Genomic DNA, 27,174 nt, shown 5'->3' with positions numbered 1-27,174 from the left:
GTTTTAATCTGGTAAATTTTAATGTCTGAATCAGCATACCAGTCTTCCTGACTGAAGAATTATTGGGACACCCATATAAGTTATATGAAAATCTTCTAAGGAAGCATGTTTGGTCTGTATTAAACCTCTGGCAGAATAAAACCAATGAAAAGATGAAAGAGTGGAGGAATAAGGCACATGAACTCTAATGAATAGATGATTTTCAGGGTTTCACATATCCTGTACGGGCTCACTTTCTGGAGAATATCTTGGAAACAACTGGGTATAGGCTGACCCCCTATAATCAGATTGATGATTATGGTCAAGAAAAGACATGGAAAATGCAGAAACAAACTCTTAGGAAGAGAAAGACACAAATTGCTTCGTCAGTAGAGGTATGGAATGTTCTGCCCTTGTCTACACAATACTCTTTTACCATTTTCTGTCTGCTGAAGTTGAATCTATACTGAATATGGTGCAGGGGGCACTAGTAGACTCTGATTTCAATGGGTTTAGTCATCGGACTAGAGATTCATTGTCGTGCTGGAACCCAGATTCAATTGGTTTTAATCTCATTGAACATGTGTTAAGCCATATATGTAAGAATGAAAGACCTGGTGCGGTTTTAGTTTTTATGACTGGTTGGGAGGATATTAATACTTTGAAGGACCAGCTGCAAGCTCATCCTTTACTTGGAGATCCGAGCAGAGTTTTGCTGCTTGCTTGCCATGGTTCCATGGCTAGCGCTGAACAGGTGATTTATTTGATTTTCGCTCCCTCTCTTTATACCTCCTCTTAGGTACTCTAGAAACTCGTCGAAACATGTATAGTTGCGTATCATATATTATGCCTATCTGAGCATATTCATTGCATGAGTTTGATACAGATATATGATGTGGCATAGCACTACATTTTAGCTATTTCTTAGTTTCCTTGGGTTCCTATCTAAAGTTTGAGGCTGTAAGCAAATCTGCTAAATACTCCCCATAATGGTTTACGCATTCTTTCCATGGTCTAATAAATTTTAATCAGAAACAAATTTATTTGAAAACCCGGAATGGAGCACAACCAGAAAAAGGTGTCCGTTTAAGGAAAGAACAATAATAACTGTGACCATGATAATCAGGCTGGACAGTATGGGAAGTAGCAGACTATGTTAGAATTTACGCGAAACAACATGTTGGATTGTTGGCTCTGACTATCACTAGATGCGATCAAAAGTTGCTTAGGTTAGAATTATAGCCGTCCTTAGGTTGCATTCGCTTCACATTATTTTCGCTTAACTTGTCTGGATTAAACTTATTTGAACTTACTTCTCCTATATGTTATTTTGTAAGGTGAAGAGATTGCACCCATAATGTGTGTTTCTATAATGCAAGCAACTTTTGATAAGTGTCATTTTTTAAGTGTCCTAGATCATTTGATAAGTGTTGTTTCCAGGTTTTAGTGTTAATATTTTCAAATGTCATTGTGCATAATATCAATTTTTATTTTAGAGATTTGTGTTTCATTTTTCTAGATTCTAGTGTCATTTTTAGGACTGTTTTGTGTTTTATGTCATATCTATATTCTTATAATGTTGACGTCATTTTTGGGTTGTTATTACTAAAACACCAATGTTAGTATTTATAATTGTCATTACTCAAGTTTTTCGTGTCTTTTGTAAGTGTATATATACATATATTATACAAAACCTTGTCATTATTGAATTTTTTTTCCAAGCGGTTGCTAAAGAGGGTGTGGCACAAGAATCTAAGTATTATCTCCCCCTAGACACACATATATGCTATACAAAACCTTGTATACACCCGATATATAGGTGTAATCGTAGATCGATGAATAGATTCTCCGCTCTTTTCCCTCACCGATGATGACTTCCTTGTCGACAAGATTCATCATTGGACTTCCAACAAAACAAAACACACGTGCTTCCCTCTCGCGCATCCCCTTCCCAGTGACGACTTCCTCGCCGACGAGATTTATAACCGGTCTTGCAACAAACAACTTCGATTTCTTCAACTCATTCGCGTTTGAACCTCACTCGTCCCTTGACTCGCGGGTGAGCCATTGAGGTGACAACAATTACAAAGAGAACAACCTTAAAAAAGATGACAACAACATTTTCTTGCTTGAGTTGACTCGCCTCCTCAGTCCATTCTCAAGGACTAATTGAATTTTTTTCTTCTTTCTTTTTGCAATTCAAATTTCTAGTTAAAATGACAAGTTGGCTTGAGTCTGGGTCGGCGATGGATAAAATGAGAAGTTTAGGGGTTGATAAGTTGAGTCACTTGACTCAATGGTTGCGTTAAATTTAAATATTGGGGTAGAAATTTCCATTACTCTTTCCTTCGATTATTTCCGGCGAGCTCCTCTTTCTTCTGTTCTTCGATGTTCGATCTTTCTCTTTCTTCCTTCGAGGTTTTCTGGCTTAACCTTTTTCAGGTTAACTTTTTCTTTTTCTCCTATCTTTCTTTGTTTCACATTAACTTTTCGCTTTTGTATTTGACCTTTTTAGTTTTTCTTTTTATTATCCTTATCCTCTCCATTCCTTATCTATTTTGTTTTTTTTTTTTTTTGTTCTTCTTAAGATTGTTTTTCTTTTAAAACATGTTCATCGATCTCTCTCTTTCTTCTTTCGAGGTTTTCTGGCTTCAACCTTTTCAAGGTTAACCTTTTCTTTTTCTCCTCTCTTTCTTTGTTCAACGTTAACTTTTCGCTTTTGTATTTAACCTTTTTAGTTTTTCCTTTTCTTTTTATTTTTATTTTCCTTATCCTCTCCATTCCTTCTCTGTTCTTCTTTTTTTGTTCTTCTTAAGATTGTTTTTCATTTAAAACAAGTAATTTAATTTCATTGATATAATGTAAATAGGAAATCATAAAATTTACTGTAGCAAATGTAATTATGGACAATAGCACTTTTAAATAAAAATTACAACAATTTAACTTTTTAATTATGTTCTTTTGAGTATAAAATATTCTATAATTGATTATTAAGATTTTAGCACTAAAGGTACGCCTCGCCTACGAGATGCGTGCGCCTTCGCCTTGCGCATTGCGCCTCCCCTCGCCTTGCGCCTTGTAAAACTAAGCCAAAAATTGAGTAAAGAAAGGCTAGGCTTGGGATATCCTTTACTTCTAGAAGTGTAAGGAATTGTATTGTGAGGTTGCTAAGTTTCTGATATATACAATTACTATCATACCAGTTGTGTCTAATTCTCTTGTTTACTTCGTTATCTGTTAGCTATGTGCTAACATGAACCAAGTACCTAGCAATTGGTATAGGAGCGGAAAGATTCCGGCAGCTGCTAGTCAAGTATAGTGGCATCCAATACTCAGCATATCAAGGAGCAAGGTATCGTGGACTTGCGAACATCTCTCACTAAGGTGGAGGCGAAGGCCGTGGATTTTGCAGTGGGGGCCTTCTAACAAACTCTGGCTACGCAAATCGCTGCTAGTTTTGAGAAAGCCACCAAGCAACTTTGGGAAGGAGATGGCGAAACTCAATGAAGGGCAATCGTAGGTCGGAGGATGGTGATGGAGGTCAGGGTGGTGCAGGGAGAGAAGGACAAGAGGCATGAGGTTTGATGGGATGGGGAAACGTGATAAGGAGAGGAAATCGAGGCCTGAATTATGATGAGGCGTCGGAGGAAGAGGATGAAATCAATTTTGGTGGTGGTTTCCAAGGTGGTGGTAACTGGCGACCCAAAAAGTTGTATCTACCCATCTCGAGAAATAACCAAGATGGGTGCATAATCGTGGTCGAGAGATTTTTTAATTTCTACCACCTTAGCGAGGATGGTGGTGGTGGTGGTTTCCTTGGATGGAGACACTCTCTTGTGGTTCTAGTGGGAGAACCGTCGTCGACCTATTATGACCTATTATGCGTTCGATGCTCTTGCGTCAATTTCGCGACACCGCGGACTTTGCACGAGCAGCCACCACCACCCTCGAACTGAGGGTATGGTTGAGTATAGGAGGAGGTTTATTAAATTGTTGGTTCAGCGGACTGAAGGAAGACATCAAAACTGAGATGACGTTTATTGGGCCTAGATCGTTAGATCATGCCATAGAATTAGGTGTTCAAATTGAAGCTAAGCTGAACTTTGGGCCCAAAAAGAAGTGGGAGTCTAAGGGTAGCTATGCAGCTCACATTGGGCGAGTCAAACCTATAATCCCTCAGTTTATTCACAAAAATCCCACAAACACTTATCCTTACCAAACACACCTACCCAGTTACTCCAATTCTTTAGTTTATTCCCCGAAATTCCAGAACTCCACATACTTAGCCACAAAAAATCCCAACTCAATTCCAGTAGCCAAACCATTTGGAGACGTAAGGAGGCTCGGTGAGAAAGAGCTGCAGTATAAAAGGGAGCGCGGACTCTGCTTTTGTTGTGATGAGAAATGGGCCGTGGGCCATAGATGTAAGAGGAAGGAACTCAGTATTCTCTTAGGTATTGAGGAGGGAGAAGTCGATTGTGGCTCCTTTGAAGATCTTACCTAGATAGATTCACCCCGTAGCCAAATTTCTAAGCCCAACTGAATTCCGTAATGGGAATTTCAATCCCAAAAACGTTAAAAATGAACGGGCACCATCCATGGAAATTGTGATGGTGGACCTAGGAGCCACTCACAATTTTGTATCCACCGACATGGTGCAACGGCTACAACTTCCGGTGTCTCACTCCAAGTTTTTTGGGTTCTCCTTAGGCACTAGAAGATTAATGGGAAGGGGGAGTGTAAGGAGGTACCGATGGTGATTCAAGGAATGGAGGCTGTTGAAGATTATTTACCCTTGCCCTTAGGTCATTCATGGGGATCCGATGGCTAGAAAAATTGTGCACTATGGTAACGAATTGGAAAACTCAAACTCTCCAATTCAGACGGGGAGAAACCACAATAATGTTATTGGGAGATCCGGCCTTGAACACAGCAGGAATTTCATTTAAGGCCATGACGAGAACACTTAAAAAGGAAGGTGGGGGCTACTTAGTGGAACTAGGTTAGTTGGAGAGCATGACTAAGGAGGACCGGGATGCTGAACTGGTGCCTTTGTGTTTACAGCCTATCTTGGCAGCCTATAACCAGGTTTTCCACTTGCTTCAGGGCCTTCCCCTTAGTAGAGGACATGAACATGCCATTGTGCCGAAACATGGAACGAACCCAATGAGTGTTAGGCCATACCTACGATCACAGAAAGATGAGAAAGAGAAACCGATACATGAGATGATAAGGCACGAATAATTCAAGCATCACATAGCGCTTTTTCAAGTTCAATTATGCTAGTTATGGAGAAAGATGCCTCTTGTAGATTCTCTGTCGATTATAGGGCATTAGATAACGTTACTCTATCGGATAAATTACCCTATACCTATCATTGATGAATTGTTAGACGAGTTGCGTGGGTCCGCGGTATTTTCCAAGTTGGACTTGAAATCAGGGTACCATCAGACTATGAAGCACATGTACTTCCCCGGAGTGCCGTTTCCCGTACCGGGGACGGATACGGGACGGGTACGGGTACGGGACGGATACGCCGGAAAAACGTCCCCGTGACGACTCTTGATTGGTGGGGACGTCGGATTCAGTAGGGGACGGCTAGGGTGGTTGATGGGGACGTTTTGGAGACGGATCTTGAAGCTTTAAGACGTACCCATTCTGCCATGGCGTGATTTGTTGAAGCTTTTGGCCGGAAAGTCGTGGTTTGTCACGAATCAGTAGCCGTGCGTTGAGTTTGAAGGAGAAGGGAGGAGAGAGAGGAGTGAGGAGAGAGGTCAGAGGAGAGGGGGAAATATCACGTGATATCATTATAAAGAAAAGTTGTTTGGCTGCGAACTATATTTCACCTTTTCTTATTTTTTTTACCGGTTCTTTTTTTCTCTTTGAATAAATAATGAATTGCCCCTTTTTGTCTCCTTTGGCACGTGGTATAGTGAATCCCCTTTCTTTTTGACCGGTTCTTCTTTTCAAATTTTTTAGTTTATGGCTTTATGCCAGCTTTTATTATAAACTACAACAAAAAGATAAATGTTAAAAAAAAGTAGAGTAATATTTTTCTAGATATACTTTGACAGTTTGACTCATTAAAAATGAACTATTTTTTTCCAGATTTAATTTTTTTTTTTTGCCGAATCCATGCCGTACCCGTTTTTTGAAAATTTGATTTTGCCGTTTTCCGTCCCCGTACCCGTACCCGTATCCGTTCCCGTGCTACCTAGCCATCAGATACGAATGGAGGAGGAAGATGTGCATAAAACAGCCTTCCGCACTCATGAGGGACATGACGAGTTTCTCGTAATCCCGTTTGGGTTCACTAACGCCTCGGCTACGTGCTAAGCCCTCATGAATGAGGTATTTAAGTCTTTCCTAAGGAAGTTTGTCTTGGTATTTTTCGATGATATATTGGTTCATAGCCGGAGTTTGGATCAACATGTGCAACACTTGGATTTGGTTTTTGGGGTTCTGGCTACCAACCAACTGTATGCCAATTGCTAATAGAAAGAATTTCGAGTTTGGCAAGCGCGGAAGTGGCATACTTAGGCCACGTTATTTCACCAAAAAGGGGTGGCAATGGATGAATCAAAAGTTCAAGCCATGCTTGAGAGGATTCTTGGGGTTGACGGGGTATTACCGGAGATTTATTCGAGGCTATGCCGACATAGCACATCTTCTCACTCAACAACTCAAGAAAGATGCTTTCAAGTGGTCTCGTGCAGCCACATTGGCTTACCACAACTCCGGTATTGCACATGCCTGATTTCAGCCTTCCTTTGTGATTGAGGCCGTTCTTCGGGTTCGGATTAGGTGCTGTCCTCCTGGAGTAGGGACATCCCGTCACAAAATAAAAAGGGAATAAAAGAGAGAGAGAAAGGGAAACTTTATGAGTTACAATTATCACGTGATTGGCAGTCACGAAATAAAAAGAAAAACATAAGAAAAAAAGAAGAGCGAGAGAAAAGAAGAAGTCGATCGGTATAAGAGAAAGAAAACCAGCAAGCACTAACCTGAAAACAAGCCGACCAGCTACAGTGCCGACCTTCTCTACCATGACCGGAGAAGCAGCATTGCATCCTAATACATATTAGGGTTTTTTTGAAATTAGGGTTTGTAGTTTAGGGTTCGATTTCCAGTAACCTAATGAAATTAAATGAGGGATTTTATTCGAATTTGAGTTCTACATCCTCGGTAAGCTTTAATATAAAAACAAAACATGTTCTATATATTCAAATTTTAACTCAAATCTATAGATCTTGCGTTGGCTTTTCTTTTTCCTCGACCAAAAGAATTGGTCTTCTTCAAATAACGGACGTTACATGATTGTAACGCTTCTGGAACGCCGTTACACCGTTACGTAACGACCATCACGCCAAGTTTGGTGTGAATTCCAAATCACCGTTCTAGAACGGTTTTTAACGGAATGGCCTCTCTGAATCTGTTACAAAGCGGTCGTTCCAAAACGAAACGACCGAGTTTTTGTTCCCTGATTCCACTCCTGTGGGAGGGCACACAGGGGTGTTGAAAACATACCAGGGGATTTTTACCGAAGGGTTTTGTTAGGGAGGCGTTCCATTTTCAAATATCCAGCAAAGCCTCAAATATTTGTTGCAACAACTGGAACTTAGCTCTCGAATATCAAAAGTGGGTGGGAAAATTGTTTGGTTTTGAGATTAAGTATAAGACAGGGGCAAGTAATAGGGTGGCGGATGTGTTGTCAAGGAAGTCTAGTAGCACCTTGGAGTCTTGAAGTCCAGGTTATTCCCATGGGCTCTTCTCTTCCATCCATTCTGATGAGAGAATATCATTCCACTCCTTGGGTAGGGCATGCGGGGGTGTTCAAAACATACCAACGGATTTTTGCCGAATGGTTTTGGAAGGGGATGAAGAAGGACATTACTAGTGTTGTCCAAAGTTAAAACTAAACATCATCCTTAAGTCCAGCGGGGTTGCTTCAACCTCTTCCTATTCCCTCGTTGGTTTGGGAAGACATTTCCATGGATTTTGTTAAGGGGCAGCCGAAGTCCTTGTGTCTTGATATTGTGTTAGTGGTCGTGGATAGATTGGCGAAGTATACGCATTTCATAGGCTTAAAACATCCCTTCGCAGCCCCCTCCGTAGCGACTGTTTTCATTAAGGAGAATAGGAGATTGTGCGGATTCATGGATTTCCCTCGACAATAGTCTCGGATATAGACCGGATTTTTATGAGTTTATTTTGGCAGGAGTTGTTCAAGTTACAGGGTACAAATCTTCACCTGAGTACCACTTATCACCCTCATTCCGATGGCCAAACTGAGGTGGTGAATAAGTCACTTGACGCTTACTTGAGGTGCTTCATTAATGCTCAGCCTAAATCTTGGGCCACATGGCTTCCATGGGAAGAGTATTGGTAGTTTGGTACAAAACTTCCACCCATGCCTCTAGGAAGTGTAGTCCGTTCAAGGCTGTGTATAGGAGGGACCCACCCCCACTGTTTCGTTTTGAAAAAGGCAGCACATCTGTTTTCTTTCTCGAAGAACAACTAATGGAGAGTGATGCCATTCTTGATGAGTTGAAGTTTCACTTGTTAGCAGCCCATAATTCCATGTAACTGCAAGAAGACCAGAAGAGGAGGGAAGTAAATTTGGGTGTAGGTGATTTGGTTTATCTAAGGTTGCAGCCTTATCGACAACAATCTTTGGCTAAGAGGAAGCATGAGAAGCTATCCCCAAGGTTCTATGGACCTTCTCCAATCAGCAAAAAGATTGGCTCTGTGGCTTAACAATTGGAACTCCCTCCTGATTCAAAGATACATCCGGTCTTTCATGTATCTCAGCTTAAGAAGGTGGTGGGTCAAGCTCAGGTCTCTTCCACTATACCACCCCAGTTGACTGTTGACATGGTGTTGGCCACCCAACCTGAGCAGATCCTGGGCTTGCGTTCCAGTACACCCAACACAGAAGAAGCAACTGAAGTCTTAGTCAAATGGCACGACTTACCTGACTATGAAGCTACGTGGGAGTCTGTACCCTTACTTACTGCCAGATTTCCAGACTTCCACCTTGAGGACAAGCTGCTTAATTGGCCCGGCGGTATTGCAGTATTGCTAAGCCCATACATCAGCACCCAATTATTTACACGTATGCAAGGAGAAAGAAGAAAAATAGGAGCACTGGGGGTATTGCTCTAATTAATCAAGGAGCTACAGATGGCAGCAAAGGAGTGGCTGATGAGAATGATTATTCTATGCTCTATCACAGAATCAGTTAGAGGAGATCATTACATGTCAGAGGGGTGGGAGTAAATATCTGTAATTTAATAAATAGGAGTGGGGAGAAGAGAGAGGTATCCAGAAATCGAGTAAAGAAAGGTTAGGCTTGGGAGATCCCTTACTTCTGGAAGTGTAAGGAAGTGTATTGTGAGGTTGCTGAGTTTCTTATATATACAATTACTATCCTACTGGTGTGCCTAATTCTCTTGCTTACTTTGTTATCTGTTAGCTAGGTGAACCCAGTACCTAGCAACTTCCTCCTTTTTTTTTTGTTCTACCATTTTGACTTTTGAGTTTGACACTATTCCCATAATTCGCTTTGACCATCTTGTGTTATTTATATGTAAGGAAAAACATAGTCATGTTGGATCTTGTTAGATTCATTTCGATTTATATTTTCCAACATATCCACTTTTTGTGATTTTTTACTTATGTATAATTCAATGTATTAATGCATAAAGTTTTGCTTTGGCAAACGTGCAAAATAGAAATTGTAGAACTAGAAAAGACGGACGAAGTAGTTAGAAGAGATAACAAATAAGTGAATTACTTTCTCCGTAACAGAAAGAATGCAACAATTGAATATTTTATACCTCACAAATAATACCCAATTGTTGCATTCTTTCTGTTACGCAGGAAGTATAAAAAATAGAATATTGACAAGTTAACAGGCAACTCCATATTTCTTTACCAATAGTGACCTTGTAATCTGCATCACCTTCTGCTCAAAGTCTGAAGCAAAAGAATGAGCTAAAAGCCTGAATTAATCATGTAGTGTGAAACTTTTATTTCCATTCCGTCTTGGACTTTGATGTGGAGACATTTAGTCCATATTTGGGATCGGTCAGCAGAGCTAACTTTATCATCAGTTCAATATTCAGTTTGGACTTTGAACTTTGCTTATATATTGTGGTCACACTAATGAGTCAGTCAATTTGTCTGCATGCAGAGGCTGATATTTGATAGGCCTCCAAAAGGAGTGAGGAAGATAGTGCTTGCTACAAACATGGCAGAGACCAGTATCACCATTAATGACGTGGTATTTGTTGTTGACTGTGGTAAAGCAAAAGAGACATCATATGATGCATTGAATAACACTCCCTGCTTACTACCTTCCTGGGTCTCAAAAGCTGCTGCTCGGCAGGTAAAATTTAATGTGTGGTTCGTGGATTGTGAAATGGCAACTGTGTTTTCTTGTTTATTGCTCTCTAATTTTTCTCTATCTATTTAATCATTGTATCACAACTGTTGTTGACTTGCTGATGTGTATGTGAAATCTGCTTCTATTGATAATCTGATGTTGCTTTTTTTTTTATGAGTAAACAATATTAATCATCTTTTGTTGTGGGTAGAATGTTTGGTCAGCAGAAGCTGCTGCATTTTTCTCATAGAGCATTTTGTACTTATTATAATAAACTTATTACGGATGGTGAATTCACAGTGGTAAGCAGGGAATGAAATAGATCTTCGAAGTTCATATGGTAAATGTGGCAGAGATGCGTATGCTACATTGGATGTGTGTTCATACAGGAAAGGATTGTTTTTGGAGTGAGATAATTAGGAAGAAAGTAAGGGTTACACCTATTGAGAACAAGATGAGGTGGATTGCCTAAGGTGGTCTGGCCATGTAAGATGGAGACAAGTGATGCACCATGTAGGAGGCTTAAGACCCGGAAAGTTATGGGATCATGAGGGGTAGGGGAGAACTAAGCAAACTTAGATGACTGACTGAGAGTGATATGAGTCTATATGGGATTATGGAAATACGATGTTGGATAAGGCAATGTGGAGGGAGACAATGTATGGAGATGATATGGCTCGACTATATATTTTCTTTTACTTCTGATCCCTTTTACCTTGTGTTTTGCAAACTTACCCTCCGTGAGCAGTTTTTTTAAAGGTTTCCAAAAATCTTTGCATTTGTACTTTCTCAAATTTGATTTTATATCCTCATATTTTGGGAGTGCCCTTGTTTTCTTGTTTCTTATGTTTTTTCACGTCTTAGTTCTCTCATGCTTTCTCGCCCTTTCCTTTTTAACCTTTGTAACTTATTCTCTAAGTTCTATTTCATTTTTCACGAACTTCCCGTGTATTAAAAAGCGTGCCTTAGGTGCAAGGCGATTGGGGTCAAGTGCTTTTTTTTTGTTAGGCAAGGTGATTTTAGTCTTTAAAGAGGTGCACAACAGCGCGCCGATGCGCAAGAGAGCATACCTTGGCGCGCAAAAAGGTGCACCTTAGCGGACAACAAAGAGCACTAAGACGCACCCGAGGTGCACCAATTTCTTTTACATCAATTTTTTTTTTTTTGAAAGGTACATCAAATATTTTGAATCCTCTTAAAATACATTTTCAAGCTCCTATAATAAACGAGCCAATCTAGGACTCTTTTCCACAAACTCTCCGAACACCTGCTTTCGAAATAGTAAATAGCACTCGAACCCTAACTCAATCTCCCTCTTCATTACTTTTATTCCCACCAAGAGTGTTTCTTTTGGCTTAGGTTTAGTTGGGTAGACTATTTCACCAACAGTAAGGGTAAGAGTTCTTTCTTTCCCCCGTCTTTCCCAATGGCGTGCAAATTAGTAACTTCATTATGCTTGGACTCTCAATCATATTGCCATAGCTTTCTTAGTAGGATATGGCACCCATCCATATTCAATACATCACATAAGATTTCATCACTATAGGATCAAATTTGGAAGGCTATTAGTGCTTGCTTTCTTACGGGTGTCCCTTGCTCATCTAACCATCTTAACTTGTATGGTCTATGAAGCCTTGGAAACTGCATTTGTCATGCTTCCTCTATGATCAAGTCACATAGTTCCCCTATTACTCTTACTTAGTTTGGAAGATATTCTCCATTTGCTTAGGTTGGTTTATCACTTGTTGCATGTGCATAGCCCTTATACTGATGAAAGTTCTCTTAGATTCTTTCCTATGAACCTCAACCTCCTCTTCACTACTCTCCTCATTCATAACTAGATCTTCCTCATCATTTCTTCCTATGTGAATGGTTGGATGCCTATGGCTTCATGATGGTGAGTGCCCAAGGGTTAGGACAATCCCTCTTGTAATGGTCGTGGCCTTGGCACTTGAAACACTTGATTTGTGAAATATCCAGCACCACTCATCACTTTCTTCCCTTATAACCCACTCTATGCTTCGTGTTGTAGGTGTCTTAAAGCTAGACCCTACCCCTTTGCCTCCCACTAAGAAATCTTGAATTTAGGACCTCCCTTGTCATAGGAAGCTACTGTCGCCTTGTTATTCTTCTTGTGCTTGTCAAACTTCATGGCTAGTTTACACGCCTCATCATAGGTAATGTAAGGGTGTACCTGCACATCTCATAGATATTATTACTGAGACCAACAAGAAAGCTTTCTAACTTTGCTCCTCCCTCTCCTCAATCTCACACATAATAGCAAGCCTCTCAAATTCCTTGATATACTCCTCCATCGAGCCAAAACCTTGCTCAAAGTACTTTATTTCATTGATTTGGCCGGGATAGTGTCGTTTTTTGATAGACGAATAATTGATGGAATTCCGAATGGTTTCTGTCGGCCAAGATTGGATTTTTCCCTTTCCAACCCTCCTTTGAGGTTGTAACCCCTCTAACGGAGTATCACAGTGCTTGGTTAGCTTTAATTATGCATCTCCCCCACTCTAGATAAATCTCCAAATCTAAAGTGCCTTCAAAGTCGTCGATGTATTTTCATCCCTCTATCACTCAGCACCATTTTCGTTGTTCTTATCTTTGGCAAGTACACTAACTCATAGCCGCCAATTGTTGTTGCAAAAGTTCATTGATCCTCTCTTTTTTTTTTTTATTGCATGGTTGTGAGAGAATAACCCTTCAAAGCTTCCAAGAATCAAAGATAACGCATCAAAACAATCACCCAAAGCTATCGAGAAGAAATGTGTGCACTCCGGACTTTTCTTAAACTCCAAGTACATTTTGGACACATTACAACCTCCAAAATCACGCCTTTGCTTTGATACCAACTGATGTGTAAACTTATGGAGAAACTCTCACACTTTACAACGGTTGAATTAAAGAAGGAACATTCACTCTCTAAATCAGTTTAGGTAGGGTTCAAGAAAGGGTTTTTTGGACTCTTAACTAAGGCTTAAAATTTAATAGCTTTAGATTCACTCATAATACTCACAAACTCTTCAAATTTACTTGGATTAACTCACAAGATTTTGGATAATCACTCAAGCAATGCAAACAATGCAATACTCTCTTGAACAAGTGTGTAACTAAAAATTTCTGAATATTATCTACTTAGAATGAAAGGCATTAATAGTAAACTAATCTTAAAGCTACTAAAACAAGAAAATAAAGATCTACTCTTAAGTAACTAATTTTATGTTTAAGGGATAAAAATTAACTAGACTTGGATGGCAAGCAAAAGACTTCACACTCCCGTAACGAACTACTATCCTTATGCTTGAACCAAATGAAACCTTTCCGAAGTAGGAAAGTAAATCCTTGGAAGCAAAAAGACTCTTAACTCAACTATGACTCCTAATCCAACATGGATTAGAATTAACCAACCAACTCCTAACAACTCCTAATTAGAAGTATACATTTCCTGATCCTAATTAGAAATAGGATAACTAATACTCCCAATAGAACTAGGAGTACTTACACCACTCAAGAACTCCTAGAAATCAACGTACAAGCTCTCTTTTCTTCTAAACTCGGTCCATTAGCTTTAATATACCCTCCTTTATATGCATCCATGTCCTTGAGTAGTAGAACCACCGTTGAACCTTCAATATGGTTGAGCTTGTATCAAAGCTTAAGGTTTTTTTTTATTGTATTTCGCAAGCATTGTGCGAGTTCAAATTTAGAACTTGGATTGTTGTCTTATGGGCCATCAGAGGGTATTGTCGAATACTAAATGTGTTTCTTTTTAATATGCACACTTCTTTTGGTATGTTTCTTTTTAGTCTAAACAATGTTGCTTTTTTATGTTTGGTAACATGTCCCGTTTATTTTTTCCTCTTTTTCCACCCATGTGATCCACTTTGTAATATAATAACCCACTTGAAGGTTTCTCTCTCCACCTTTTTAGTTTATCTCTCTCACTTTTCAATTTCCCCCACTTTTGGGCTTCCTCGGTTCTATGCCATGTGAGGTGAGTAAATTCAAAAGAAATGGAGGGAGTAGAACACATTGCAACAAAGGTGGAGGCCCCGCATGGTTCTCATTTGGTGATAGTTCATAATAATGTTCTAATAAGTTCCGGAATTTTCAATTCACAACTACAGAAGTTTTAGAATTAATGAAAATTTCTTAGAGGTGCATGAAAATTATGAACAATCTGGAATCTACTTCCTCTATTTCTTCATAGTTGTATCCTCTATTACCCGGACTCGGCAAAATATGCAAATACCAGTGTTGTCGGTACGACAGGACACCTGCATGGGTACGAAATCCGTGTCAGATCCGACAACTTTCACTTGGACATGGTGGCGCTAAACACTAGAGGCTCAAACCCTAGAATTCGAATGCAAAGAGGAGAAGAAGAGGAGAAGAGGAAAAGAGGATAACTCAACTCGACTCGCCGACCGGAGCTTAAAACGCGCTGACTAGACCTTCGAACTCGCCACCGAAGCTTCGATCTCGCCGGTAAATTTCATTGCCGTTCGATTTGTCTTCCCTTCTCTTCCTTCTCTCTCTTCGATATTGTAATAGCCCATATTTTAAGCAGGTTTTATTACAAGATAATGAATATAATTCGAGGTTATTAAGTGTTGATTGAGTTTTATGAATGGTAAGTATGATTAGCTAGCAGCTCGGAAGTGCGGGCTGTTACAGATGGTATCAGAGCATGGTTGTTTTAGAGTAGTCGTGATCTTCATATCATAGCATATGAGTTTAAGAAAGATATTTGGGAATGTTTGAAATTGATTTGGGTTATTAGTTAGCTGAAAATTGAGGAATTGGAATTGAGAAATGAAAGGTTGGGTGTTGTGAAATTTGCAAAGATGGAAAGTTCTATTAGGATTTTAGATTAGAGTGGCTATAAGAGAAATATTGAATTATATTGATTGAGATTGTGTAAAAGTTTAGAGTTGGTGTTGTGAATATAGGAATGGGAAGCAATTTATCTAATGAGATAGTAGGGTTCGATTATGGATTCTTTTGGTTTCGATTTTTGTGAAAATGTTTTATGTGATCTATTCATTTTGAAATGATCTAAAGTTTTGCGTTTTCAAATTTCGAGGACGAAATTTCTTATAAGGGTGGTAGTATGTAATAGCCCATATTTTTAAGCAGGTTTTATTACAAGATAATGAATATAATTCGAAGTTATTAAGTGTTAATTGAATTTTATGAATGGTAAGTATGATTAGCTAGCAGTTCGGAAGTGCGGGCTGTTACAGATATTATGCCATCTCTTCACCTTTTCATCTTTTCTTTTCCTTTTTCTTGTCCTTTATGGCTTTATGAGTCACGTGACTTGTTGCCTTCTTTTCTTTTTTCCTTTTCTTTTTCCTTCTCTCCTTTCCGTCCTCTGTTCTGCTGTGCTTTCTTTCCATAATTATTTTTGCTCTTCTTAGTTGTTGTTCTTTTTAAACAAATACCTTAATTTTATTAGTATTTTTTTGACAAAGTAATTTTATTAGTATATTACAAATGGACAATTATAAAATCTAAATTACCGGATTAATTATTAAATCTTATATTATAAATTTGTTTTTCGCCATACCCGTACCCGAGTCCAAAATTCGGACAGAGTCCTCGTGTCGTGATTTTTTGAAAGTGCCGTATCAGACACTCGGATCTGTACCCATACTTGACACTCCTAGCCGAGTCCAGATAACAGAGGTTGTATCATATTGACTTTTTACATTATTTGGATGGCAACTTTGACCATATTTTATTATTAATTTATAAAAGATAAATGTCATTGTTTTGATTTGTTGTTTGGTTAATCTTAATGTTGATAATATTTAACTTAGGATATTGATGGTCAAAGTGTGCATCGGCAAGTGTGCTCAGTCAATATAATGCACCTATTAAGTATATTGTATTTTCTATGTCAGTGCTAATCTTCTTCACTTATCACAGCGAAGAGGAAGAGCTGGTCGTGTTCAACCAGGGGAGTGCTACCATCTTTATCCAAAATGTGTCTACGATGCTTTTAGTGATTATCAATTGCCTGAGCTTTTGAGGACGCCTCTACAGTCCCTCTGTCTTCAGATAAAAAGTTTACAGCTTGGTGGTGTTTCTGAGTTTCTGTCAAAGGCTCTGCAACCACCAGAACCATTATCGGTACTTGATGCTTCATTCTCTCTTACTGCTCACCATGTGTGCTATAGAGCTTTTATTCTGAGCAGTGATGCATTGCATTGGAAATGTAAATGTTATTCTTTTATAACCTCATCTGTATTATCTATTAGGTAATTGCGGTTCCCATGGCTGTGATCGTAGTTGAATTGATTGATTAATGTACTTTTTCTATTTGTTGTAGGTTCAAAATGCTATTGATTTTTTAAAGACAATTGGAGCTCTGGATGAAAATGAAAATCTCACCGTGCTTGGTAATGAGTTGATCAACAGTCTCTGTTGCTTGATATTTGTTCCTCTTGTTTTTAGTCCTTTCTTAAGAAATTTTCCTGAGTTGTGGTTACAGATTGCATTTCACGAAATTGTATCAACATTTGTTATCATGCAGGTCAGAACTTGTCCGTGCTTCCTGTGGAGCCGAAACTAGGGAAAATGCTAATATTGGGGGCTATGTTCAAATGCCTAGACCCAATAATGACTGTTGTTGCTGGTTTAAGTGTTCGAGACCCGTTCCTAATGCCATTTGACAAAAAGGATGTAAGTTATCGTTAATATTTTAGGCAACCTTTTTTGCTGTTGGCTTGTCTGTCTTTCAAAATTTTAGTAGGCATTAATGCTTCCTATGGAGCCAATATTCGGGAAGATGCTAATATTGGGGGCTATGTTCAAATGGCTAAACCCTGTAAACTGTTGCTTATTTAAGTGTTGGAGACCTGTTTCTGATGCCCTTTGACTAGAAGGTTGCAAGTTTAGGAACTTTTTTGCTGTGTAGCTGCATTGAAATATTTACTTGTACACTGACTTGTAATGAAATGGACATGTTTTCTTGATTATCACATAATTCGCAGATTACCCCATAATACAGAATGGATTCGAGAGCAGGATCCACTGCCTAGAGTTTTAATACTAGGAAGAACCCCCTTTATCGACGAGTTGCAAATTGGCGAATTCCAACTTGTAACGTTGGAATCAATTCGTACTTCGCAATTCACAGACACCCCCAGCGAATTATAATTATGTGACTCTGGTTTTCTTCTGTAGTATTCAATTCAGTGGCCTCTTAGAGATTAGTCAAAAAGGGTCTTAGTGTTGGCATTAACATGTATGTCTGTCCGTATTCAGTTACAGGGTGATATTTTTACTAAGACATGTGATCTTTGTAACTTAATGAAACATTGACACCTTAGTTTTCAATTTTTTTTTTTTTTTTTTTGTTTTGTTAAAATGAGTTCCAAATGTTGAAGTATGTAATGTTATTGTCTTAATGTATGAAGTGTGAACTAGTGAGAAGGAAAACCATGGCAGTGAATTAGTACACATTAGTTTGTTAGGACGGTAAATCCCTCTGACTAACTAAATTAAAACTTGCATCTTATTGGTGAATGCTGGTGGATTTTCCAAAAAAAATCTCGTGCAATGGTCCGATTTACAGGAAGCATCTTAGATCAAAGGCCATTAAATTCTTTAGAATCCAAGTAATTCTAAGAGTTAAGGACAGAGAAGAAAAGAAACAGAAGAGACAAAAGGGTATAATTGTATTAATAGATCTTGATGATCAAAGAATAATTAGAGTCTGCCCATAACCATAGGTGTTAGCTACTTCTCAACTTTTCTGAAGATTCTCTTGTATGCTTTTCTGTCTATTTATTACATCTCAACATTTCTTCTTCGATTCATGCTAACTGACTGACTTGTGAGTATCCCAAAATCCTCGTGCTGACACCATTTGTAGCTAACTTACAAGTATCTTCCATTCTTTGCTTGTCCCTGGCATAAGTAAATATACTGGTTCCTTGCTTGACCTGCCACCCAAATTGCCATCTTGTCCTCCAGGTGGAGGAAAATTGTGATATATGGCAGAGAAACCTTCCCATGTGGTCCCATACTCAGGATGGTGGTTCCATTGAATTAATCTTCCTCTCCATTACTGAGGTGCAATACCCGGCTTCTTTTTCTTTTGATATGAGTTAGGTATCTGTAATGAATGATCCTAGACCCCCATTGAGGTTCACGTACACCAGATGGCAGAGGAGCAGAAAGACTAGAGAATTCAGGGAATATTTAGTGAGCTAAAGATGATTAGGCAATCATTGTTATTTTTGTCTTGGTAGTACTTTGTCTTTTTGCAATGAAATAAGGCCCGTTAGAATTGGTGTAAGAGTAGGGTGTTGGCCTTTAAATAGGGAGGAGTAGAAGAGTAAAAAGTTTCCTGCAAATATTGAGTGTGTTACTTGTAATTGGGAGGAATGCAGCTCCTCGAAAGCTGTGGAAGTTGTGCCTTGAATTCAGTGACACAAAACAATCCTCTTTCTCTTTCAATTCTCTAAGTTCTAACTTTATTCTTCTGTTATCTAAGTGGTCCATTACAACTTTGTCTCAAAGGCGCTTTTTAGGAAATCATGGCACCAACATTTAAGCAGAGGGTGAAAGGAATAGAACTAGAAATAATTGGTTTGAAGGAAACCCTTCAATAAGAGTTGGTAGGTGTAAAGCTAGCTTTCTAACAAGACTTAGCAAAGAGGGTTAAGGCAAGCAGTGAGAGCTTTTTAAAGCCCTCCGAGAAGACATCCGACTTCTTGTTGCTGTGGAGGGTTAGATTAAATTTCGACATGAAATCCAGGCCACCACGGGAAAGGAGACCCAGCATGGGAAGAAATACCAATAGGGTTCCAAGGCCTCTTTAACCGCGAAACTCGATTCTTTTATGAACAAACACCCTTGGTGGTACTACGGCGGAAGCAACTAGAAGTACATAAAGCTTGATATACCACTCTTGAACGGGTCAATCCCGATGGTTTAATATTGAGGGCAGAAAGGTATTGTGACTTTTACCGGTTCAAGGGGGATGAGAAGACTTTGACGGCAGTGGTAGCATTGGAGGATGATGCATTAGCATGGTATCAATGGGAAAATCGCCGGCGACTGATTTCCCGGTGGGATGATCCCGTAATTTCGCTCCACCCACGTAGGGTCACTACATGAGCAGTGGTTGTCCTTGACACAAATGGGAATGGTGGCAGAATTTAAGAGGCAGTTGATCGAGTTAAACCTCTTTATCCCGTAGCTATGAATCAGTTCATTAATGGACTCAAGGGACCCATTAAGGCTGAAGTAAGACTCTTGGGCTCGCAAAATTTGGATTAAACAATGAATTGCCTTAAAGGTGGAGGACAAGATCCGATTCTCCTAGCTGGACCATTTGGGTCCAAAGCGCACGATGCCCACTCAAATCATACACCCAAAGCTCTTTTAAACCCAACATGAATTCCCTTCCCAGATCTAACACCTCACTTTATTCCACCACATCCAAACTAACTCATCCCATAACACCACCACCCCAACCGCCCAACTCTAGTCATCACTCTTGGTGCGCCGACTCACCGATCAAGAGCTACAATACCGTCGCAAGAATGAGCTTTGTTTCAAATGGAGGATAAATTGACCCACGGGAACCGTTGTCAAAGGTGGGAGCTCAGTGTGCTTATCTTTGAGGAAAAAGAGAATGAACTCCGGGCACAGAGGTGGCGGAGCCAGATACACCACCCCATCACCTTTAGTCATTATTTTCGTTGGTCCCAAAACGTTGAAGTTGCTTGGGAGGGAAATTGGGGTAGAAGTGACAATCATGGTGGATCTACCTTTCCAACTATGGAAAATTGAGGATACTCATATAGGGAGACTTAAATTCCGGTGTTTCACTAGGGACCGGCGTAGCTGTTAAGGGAAAGGGAGAATGTAAGGTTGTGTTGTTAGGAGGATTTTCTGTCCTTGGAGTAAGGCAATTCTAATATTATTCTTGGGGCACAGTGGCTCGAAAAGTTGGGTGCAGTAAGTTACCACCAACTGCTCCAGGTTATGCGGTTTAAAGTATGAGGGGAAACACTAAGGGGGCGCTTGGTTAGAAGAGGGGAAAGGGAAAGGAATCAAGTATGGGTTAGGAGGGGAAAGGAATCAAAAACCCCCCAATTAAAACATATGTTTGGTAGTAAAAACAAGGGAAAGGGTTTTTAAAAAAGACCCATCCCCTCTCTTCTTCTTTTGGCAGCCAACTCTCTTCTCCGGTGACTTCTTCTTCTTCGGCACTTATTTTTCGTTGCATCCCCCTCTCTCTGGCAACGAAACAAATCTATGGTGTTGTCGAGGGTTATTTTCCGTGGGGCTGGGTGGGTCGTCGATGGGCTGAGGTGGTCGTCGAATGGCTAGGGTGGGACATCGGCGGTCTGGGGTGGGTCGTCGAATGGCGGGGGTGGGACATTGGCGGTCTGGGATGCTTTTCTGGTGGAAAGAGGTTGGTTTCAGGAGGTTTTGGGTGGTTTTCCATGGGTTGCGGGTGGTTTTTGGGGAGGGGCTAGGTGGTTTGGTAAGTGTTATGGCAGTGGTTGTGGTGGCGAGTTTGGGCAAACGCTGGTGCTGGTGGTTTTATGGGTGTTGGAGGTGGTTTGGTGGTTGTTGTGGCAGTGGTTGTGGTTGTGGTTGTGGTGGTGTAGGTGGGTGCGGTGGTGAAGGTACGGTGGGGGTAGGGTTGGGTTGACAGAGGTGGGGTGGCGTGATAGAAGTGGGGTGGTGGAGGTGGTTGTTGATAGGGTTGGGTGGTCAAAGGTGATGGTCAAGGGTTTTCCATTCCCTCATTTCTAAGTGGAGGGGCTAGTGGGGAATCAAAGTAGAGGGATTTGGGGTAATGGAGGGGAAAAGAGGAGAAACAAAACCCCCAATCCAAACAAGATTTAAGGGAATGGAATCAACTAATTCCCTTTCCCTTTCCTATAACTCCCTAACCAAACGCCCCCTAAGTCTACGAGGGGATCCCTTTCTAGACAAAATGCAAGTTTCCTTAAAAGCCATGATTAGGACGCTATATTGTTGTTAAATGAACTATTTGGGAGGTACCATCGTGGCTGAAAAGAAACACCTTTCCTTTATTTTTTGTTTGAACCTGTTCTCAGAAAGTTTCACAGGTCCTTAACATCCCTTCGAGGCTCCCTCGGTGCCATACAAGGAGCATAGCATCATCTTAAAGATGATAACAACTCTGTGAGCATCCAACCCTACTCAACCCCCAAATTCAGAAAGATGAGATTGAGAAGTTAGTGTGAGGTATGCTCATGGTCAGCATCATTCAACTGTCCACAAGCATGCTTTCCAGCGAGATTTTACGTATGAAGAAAAAAGATGGGTCTTGGAAGTTTTGTGTAGATTACTGCGCCCTCAACAAAGAAACTATTCCAGACGAATTCCCAATTCTGTTGATTGATGAGCTTTTAGATGAGTTAAATGGGTCAACTATGTTTCTAAACTCGACCTCAAGTCGGGTTATCATTAAATCCGGGTGAGACCCGGAAACATCCCAAAACGGCTTTCCCAACTCATGACGGGCACTATGACTTCTTGGTTATGTTGTTTAGGCTAACCAAAGCCCTTACTATCTTCCAATCCCTCATGAATGGGGTCTTTCTGCCCTTTTTGCGCAAGTTTGTGTTGGTCTTTTTGGACATCCTTGTCTATAGCCCTAATGAGCTGCTCACCTTTATCATCTTGAGTTATTGAGTACTTTGACCGATCAGCATTCTATGCTAACTATGACAAATGTGAGTTCAGAAAAACACAAATTGCCTACCTAGGCCATGCAAATATGCAATGTAAAGGCATGGAGAGGCTGAGAAAATCAAGGCCATGGTGGATTGGCCTCATTCCTCATAACATCAAGGAACATGAGCTTTTAAAGAGCTCACATGAGCAATGGTGTCTGCACCGTGCTTGCAATGCCCAATGTTGGTGAACATTTTGTGGTAGAATTCCGCATTTTGGTTGGGGCTGTTCTAATGCAAAACCAGTGACCCATGTGACCAGTGTGAGAAAGTCTGGCAAATTATGTTCGCCAATGTGGAATCTGCCAGCAACAACAAAGTATACAAAGTCTTGCGGGTTTGCTTCAACCCCTCCCCATTCCCTCACATGGACTTCGTCAAGGAGTTGTCAAAATACCAAGGGGTGGATATCATACTTGTCGTGGCTGACAGATTCACCAAATTTGCGCAGTCTTTGAGCCTCAAACACCCCTTCATAGCAGCTACTATAGCTGCATCCTTTGTGAAGGAGGTAGTTCGCCTCCATGAGTTTCCAGCCTCCATAATTTCAGATCAAGATAGTCAAACGAACTATTTTTCAATAGAACCCAAATAGTGGGACTTTTATTCAATGATGTTAAATTAGTCATGTTTGTGATTTGTTGCTTGAATTGGTCTTGTGGTAAGGGACTTCTCTCCCCCTTCTAGTAATTCAGTTCTCCTTAGAGATGTTTTGGGGGGGGGGGGTTTCCGTTGATCTTCTATTAGTAACACCAATGGGATGGCTTCCAAGGGAAGGGATATGTACTTGGGATTCGAGTAGTGGAGTCGTGGTATAGCATGAGCCTCATAGAATTAAGGTGTTTTGCTGTTGGGCCAGGTTGTTGGTTAGGGCTATCGTTGGAAGAAAATGCATATCATTGACGATTATAGAATTTTGTACTTGTTCGATTATAATTGATTTTTGTACCATGAAATGTTCAGTAGTAGAATTGGAGGGGTAGTGTCCCAGAGCTGCCTTTGCCAGAAAGTTTTTTGTTTCACCTTGCAGACGTTCAAATTCTTCTTTGTGTTGGTTATTATATGCAGCTTGCAGAGTCAGCAAAGGCTCAGTTCTCTGCTCGTGAGTTCAGTGACCATCTTGCCCTTGTTCGAGCTTATGAAGGATGGAAAGATGCTGAAAGACAACAATCTGGTTATGAATACTGTTGGACAAATTTTTTGTCTGCCCAGACTCTGAAAGCTATTGATTCTTTGCGGAAGCAATTCTTCTCCTTGCTTAAAGATACAGGTCTTGTTGAGTCCGATAAAGAAACCTGTAACAAGTGGAGCCATGATGAGCATCTTGTTCGAGCAATCATTTGTGCAGGTTTATTCCCTGGTGTTTGTTCAGTTGTGGTAAGTCACATGCTTTGAGTTTATTGTGTTTTGTAACTCTATTCCCTTCTTATGGATACATTTATATTTGCTGGCTTTATTCTTTCGCTTGAGAAATTATCTTGCTTTTGTGGATCCACATGTTACTGAAAACTATCTCTCTGTTATAGAGCATGCTTCCAGCTACAATAGTACTCAGTTGAAATTTGAAAAGGAAATTGTTATACCATTAAAGGAAACTTAAACTTGTATTGCCGTGCAGAACAAAGAAAAGTCAATAATGTTGAAAACAATGGAAGATGGGCAGGTCCTTTTGTATTCGGTAAGATTCTTCCATCAGTTCAGATGCTCGAGTACTGAAGTATGGATGCAAGTAATCTTAACAATGTATTGTTTTGTTTTTTCCACAGAATTCAGTAAATGCACAAGAACCTAAAATACCATATCCCTGGCTTGTTTTTAATGAGAAGATCAAGGTCAATGCTGTCTTCCTGAGGGATTCAACGGCAGTGTCAGATTCTGTATTGTTGCTGTTTGGGGGAAAAATTTCAAGGGGTGGACTGGTAAGATTTCCTTTTTTACGTGTTTCTGAGAGTGCAATGATTTGCTGGTTCTTATTTGCTTCTTATCTTCAGGATGGACACCTAAAAATGCTGGGCGGATACTTAGAGTTCTTCATGAAACCTGGCTTAGCAGAAACCTACTTATCCTTGAAAAGAGAATTCGAGGAGCTTATTCATTGCAAGGTAATGCTGGGGTCCTTTTGCTCGACTGCCTTTTAAGAGCATGATAAATATTGATTCTCTTCTATCTTGTTGATTTTCTTTAATTTTCTTGTAGTATCATTAGATTTACTCATTTGGATCATGTTATTATCTGACTTGATTTTTCATACAAGCATGCTCTATTTGTGAGCCATAAATTTGCTGTTCATTTAAAATTTGCAAAGAGAGAAGGGGGGTTTTGGTAAACCAAAAAAGTTCATTTGTTTTCGTACTTATCTCTATGGTTGTATCATCCAGCTAGTGGATCCGAAGTTGGACATGCAAAGTTACGCCGACCTACTATCTGCCGTGAGAATGCTGATATCAGAAGACCAATGTGAGGGTAGATTTGTCTTTGGTCGTCAATTGCCAACTCCATCGAAGAAGGCAGGTAAAGCGACGAATGCAAAGGGTGAGAAAATCAGTGGTGACGATAATTCTAAAAGCCAATTGCAAACTTTGCTTGCAAGAGCAGGGCATGAAGCTGCTGCGTACAAGACTAGACAACTGAAGAACAATCAGTTCCGTTCTACTGTAATATTCAATGGCTTGGAGTTTGTTGGTCAACCTTGTAACAATAAAAAGCAGGCGGAAAAGGATGCCGCTGCAGAAGCTTTACAATGGTTGATGGGTGATACCCCTTCATTTCGGGGAGATGTAGATCATTTGTCAATGTTTATGAAGAAAACTAAGAAGAAGCATGGCAAAGGAACATAGCTGTGTACTTGTGGAATCGTCCCAACACTCTTTCCTGAAATATAAGAGAGTTGCATCTTTGCTGCATCAGAAGTTCACTAGATACCGGAAATGGATCTCAGTTATGAACAGGTTTGGACTCTGGAAGTCAAATTTTTCTGTTACTAACTGGTACGGCCTTCTCAGCCTGGTTTGTGTTCTGGGTTAATGAGGACAATTCGAAGCAACTCTGATGGTCGAGTCTACGATGAGGCTTACAAATATTGGAAATCTTAACTGTTATATGGGACGTGATGGTGGGTGTCTGTTTTGGTTGAATATATGAGTTTAAACTCATACCCTTGATACCCCACATTAAAAGCAAGTTGAAGAGCTTTGGTCGGTGGTGATTTTTTTTGTAGATAAATATGAAATTGACCAATATACCACATTGACTTCTTCATTAAGGAATATAGCGTGTTGATAAAATGTGAATTTATTCAACTAGAAATGCAATTCGTTCGTTGTTCAGCAACCAATGTAGGATGGGTGGAAAGAAGGGAAAATGCCAGGATATTTGACAACGGATGCTCAGTTGTAGACGTGGATGCTTTTATGACAGGCATTGCTATAAAAGTATGTCTTGGCTAGGGTAAGACAAAGAGGATGATAAGTTTTGTTTAGGTTCTATCAGATATAGTTCAACTTTTCTCGGCACTGCAGCATGGAGGATGGATGTGCATTTTGTTTTGGATTTGCACTACCTGTAAGTGCTATAGGTCTGTAGTTGGAGAGGATGACGGGAAGATCGTAAGTTTGAAATTTATAATATTTTTGGTGCACGCACTTGATTGCATAATTTTAACGTTAGAAATGCCACATTTTTTTACTCACTAGTTTTCTTTTAATTGTTGAACTTGCGCTTTGTATGCATGTCAATGTAAAACTTTGTGGACATATATCTTTAGTTTTGTATTTATAAAAATTATAAAAAGTACATATTAATAAAAATGTTATTTTATATGTAGCCCGTAAAGTTGCATATAAAATAGAAATATATTGCTTAAAGTGGAAATTAGTTGTAAATTTATGACAAAAGTTTGCATTAATTTACGTAATAAATGATCAGTTAATGTTTGTTTTTTCTATTTTTAGCTTCTTATATGAACCTTTAGCGCTGCATTTAGTTTCTCCCTTAATAAAATGCATGTTAAACGAATCTAACATATAACTCAGGAGCTAGACGACTTGATGAGCTGGCAATTCAGTTAGAGTTTGTTAGAAAGTTAGTTTGTGTTAGTTACTTGGTTTCTTTAATATTCTTTGTAATATTGCTTGTATAAATAGTTTTTAGGTTGTAATTTTTCATTTCAAGTTTTGATGAAATAAAGATCAAGAGTTTTCTCTCTCTAAATTTCCTTGAGATAACATCCGTTATCTCTTCATGGTATCAGAGCCACACGCTCAAATTGATCGAGTTCTTCGATTTTAATGATTGTATTCAATCAGTTTTTATAGAAATCAAAACATTTCTTCCTGAGATTTTATATTTTTTTGATCCAAATCAACATTTTCAGTTGATTACGTATAACTCTTTGTTTTTCTTGTTAAAATCTGCAATATGAGTTGATTTTTCTCCCGATTTTATTTTCCATATTGCAAAATTCTTGCGTTTCTTGATTTTGAAGATGAGAGAAGGTTCTTAAAACTCTGTTTCTCAACCTTAGAATACTATTTTAGGATATACAAATAATTATTTTCTAGGATCAGGAGATCAACCTGATCAACATCTTGGCATTCATAAGCTCAATGGTGACAATTTTCTAACCTGTAATCGTGGAATTAGATTAGCTTTGGGAGCTAAGAACAAGCTGACATTCATATATGGAAAGACTGTTAGACTTGCATCTGATTCTGAAGAATTGCACATCTGGTTGAGAAATGATTATATGATTCAATCGTGGTTATTGAATTCAATGGATAATTGATTGTTTCATCCTACAACTGCAAATCAGTTATATGAAAAATCATTGAGAGGTGTGGACAATTTAATGCACCTCAATTGTTTGAATTACATAAGCAACCATCATTTATTTCACAAGGTTCTGATTTTATTGTGCAATATTATTCTAAAGTGCAAAGAGTTTGGGATGAAATACAATTGTTAGATGGATTTTCCGATTGTGATTGTGGTGCATTAAAGAAATGTTCTTGTGGAATTTTAAAGAAAGTGGTAGCTGCTGATCAAAAAACAGAAATTGATTCA

General features: G+C 39.5%; 1 protein-coding gene across 1 annotated transcript in view; it reads left to right on the top strand.

Annotated features, from left to right (window-relative positions):
• LOC104908261 (DExH-box ATP-dependent RNA helicase DExH3) overlaps positions 1–25,935 on the top strand; it is a 39,236-nt gene extending 13,301 nt beyond the window's left edge. The window contains exons 9-19 of the mRNA XM_010697353.4: positions 207–374; positions 461–733; positions 10,175–10,369; positions 16,310–16,513; positions 16,713–16,782; positions 16,917–17,065; positions 23,182–23,490; positions 23,732–23,791; positions 23,880–24,032; positions 24,105–24,215; positions 24,492–25,935. Coding sequence (XP_010695655.1) covers positions 207–374; positions 461–733; positions 10,175–10,369; positions 16,310–16,513; positions 16,713–16,782; positions 16,917–17,065; positions 23,182–23,490; positions 23,732–23,791; positions 23,880–24,032; positions 24,105–24,215; positions 24,492–24,950 — 2,151 coding nt within the window. The 3' untranslated portion in view covers positions 24,951–25,935. The remainder of the gene's footprint in view (positions 1–206; positions 375–460; positions 734–10,174; positions 10,370–16,309; positions 16,514–16,712; positions 16,783–16,916; positions 17,066–23,181; positions 23,491–23,731; positions 23,792–23,879; positions 24,033–24,104; positions 24,216–24,491) is intronic.
• Positions 25,936–27,174: the final 1,239 nt, after the last annotated feature.

This window comes from Beta vulgaris, chromosome 5 (genome assembly GCF_026745355.1).
Source record: "Beta vulgaris subsp. vulgaris cultivar EL10 chromosome 5, EL10.2, whole genome shotgun sequence".
Lineage (NCBI taxonomy): Eukaryota > Viridiplantae > Streptophyta > Magnoliopsida > Caryophyllales > Amaranthaceae > Beta > Beta vulgaris.
The sequence above is the reverse complement of the archived record's forward strand: the minus strand, read 5'-3'. Positions and strand labels throughout refer to the sequence as shown.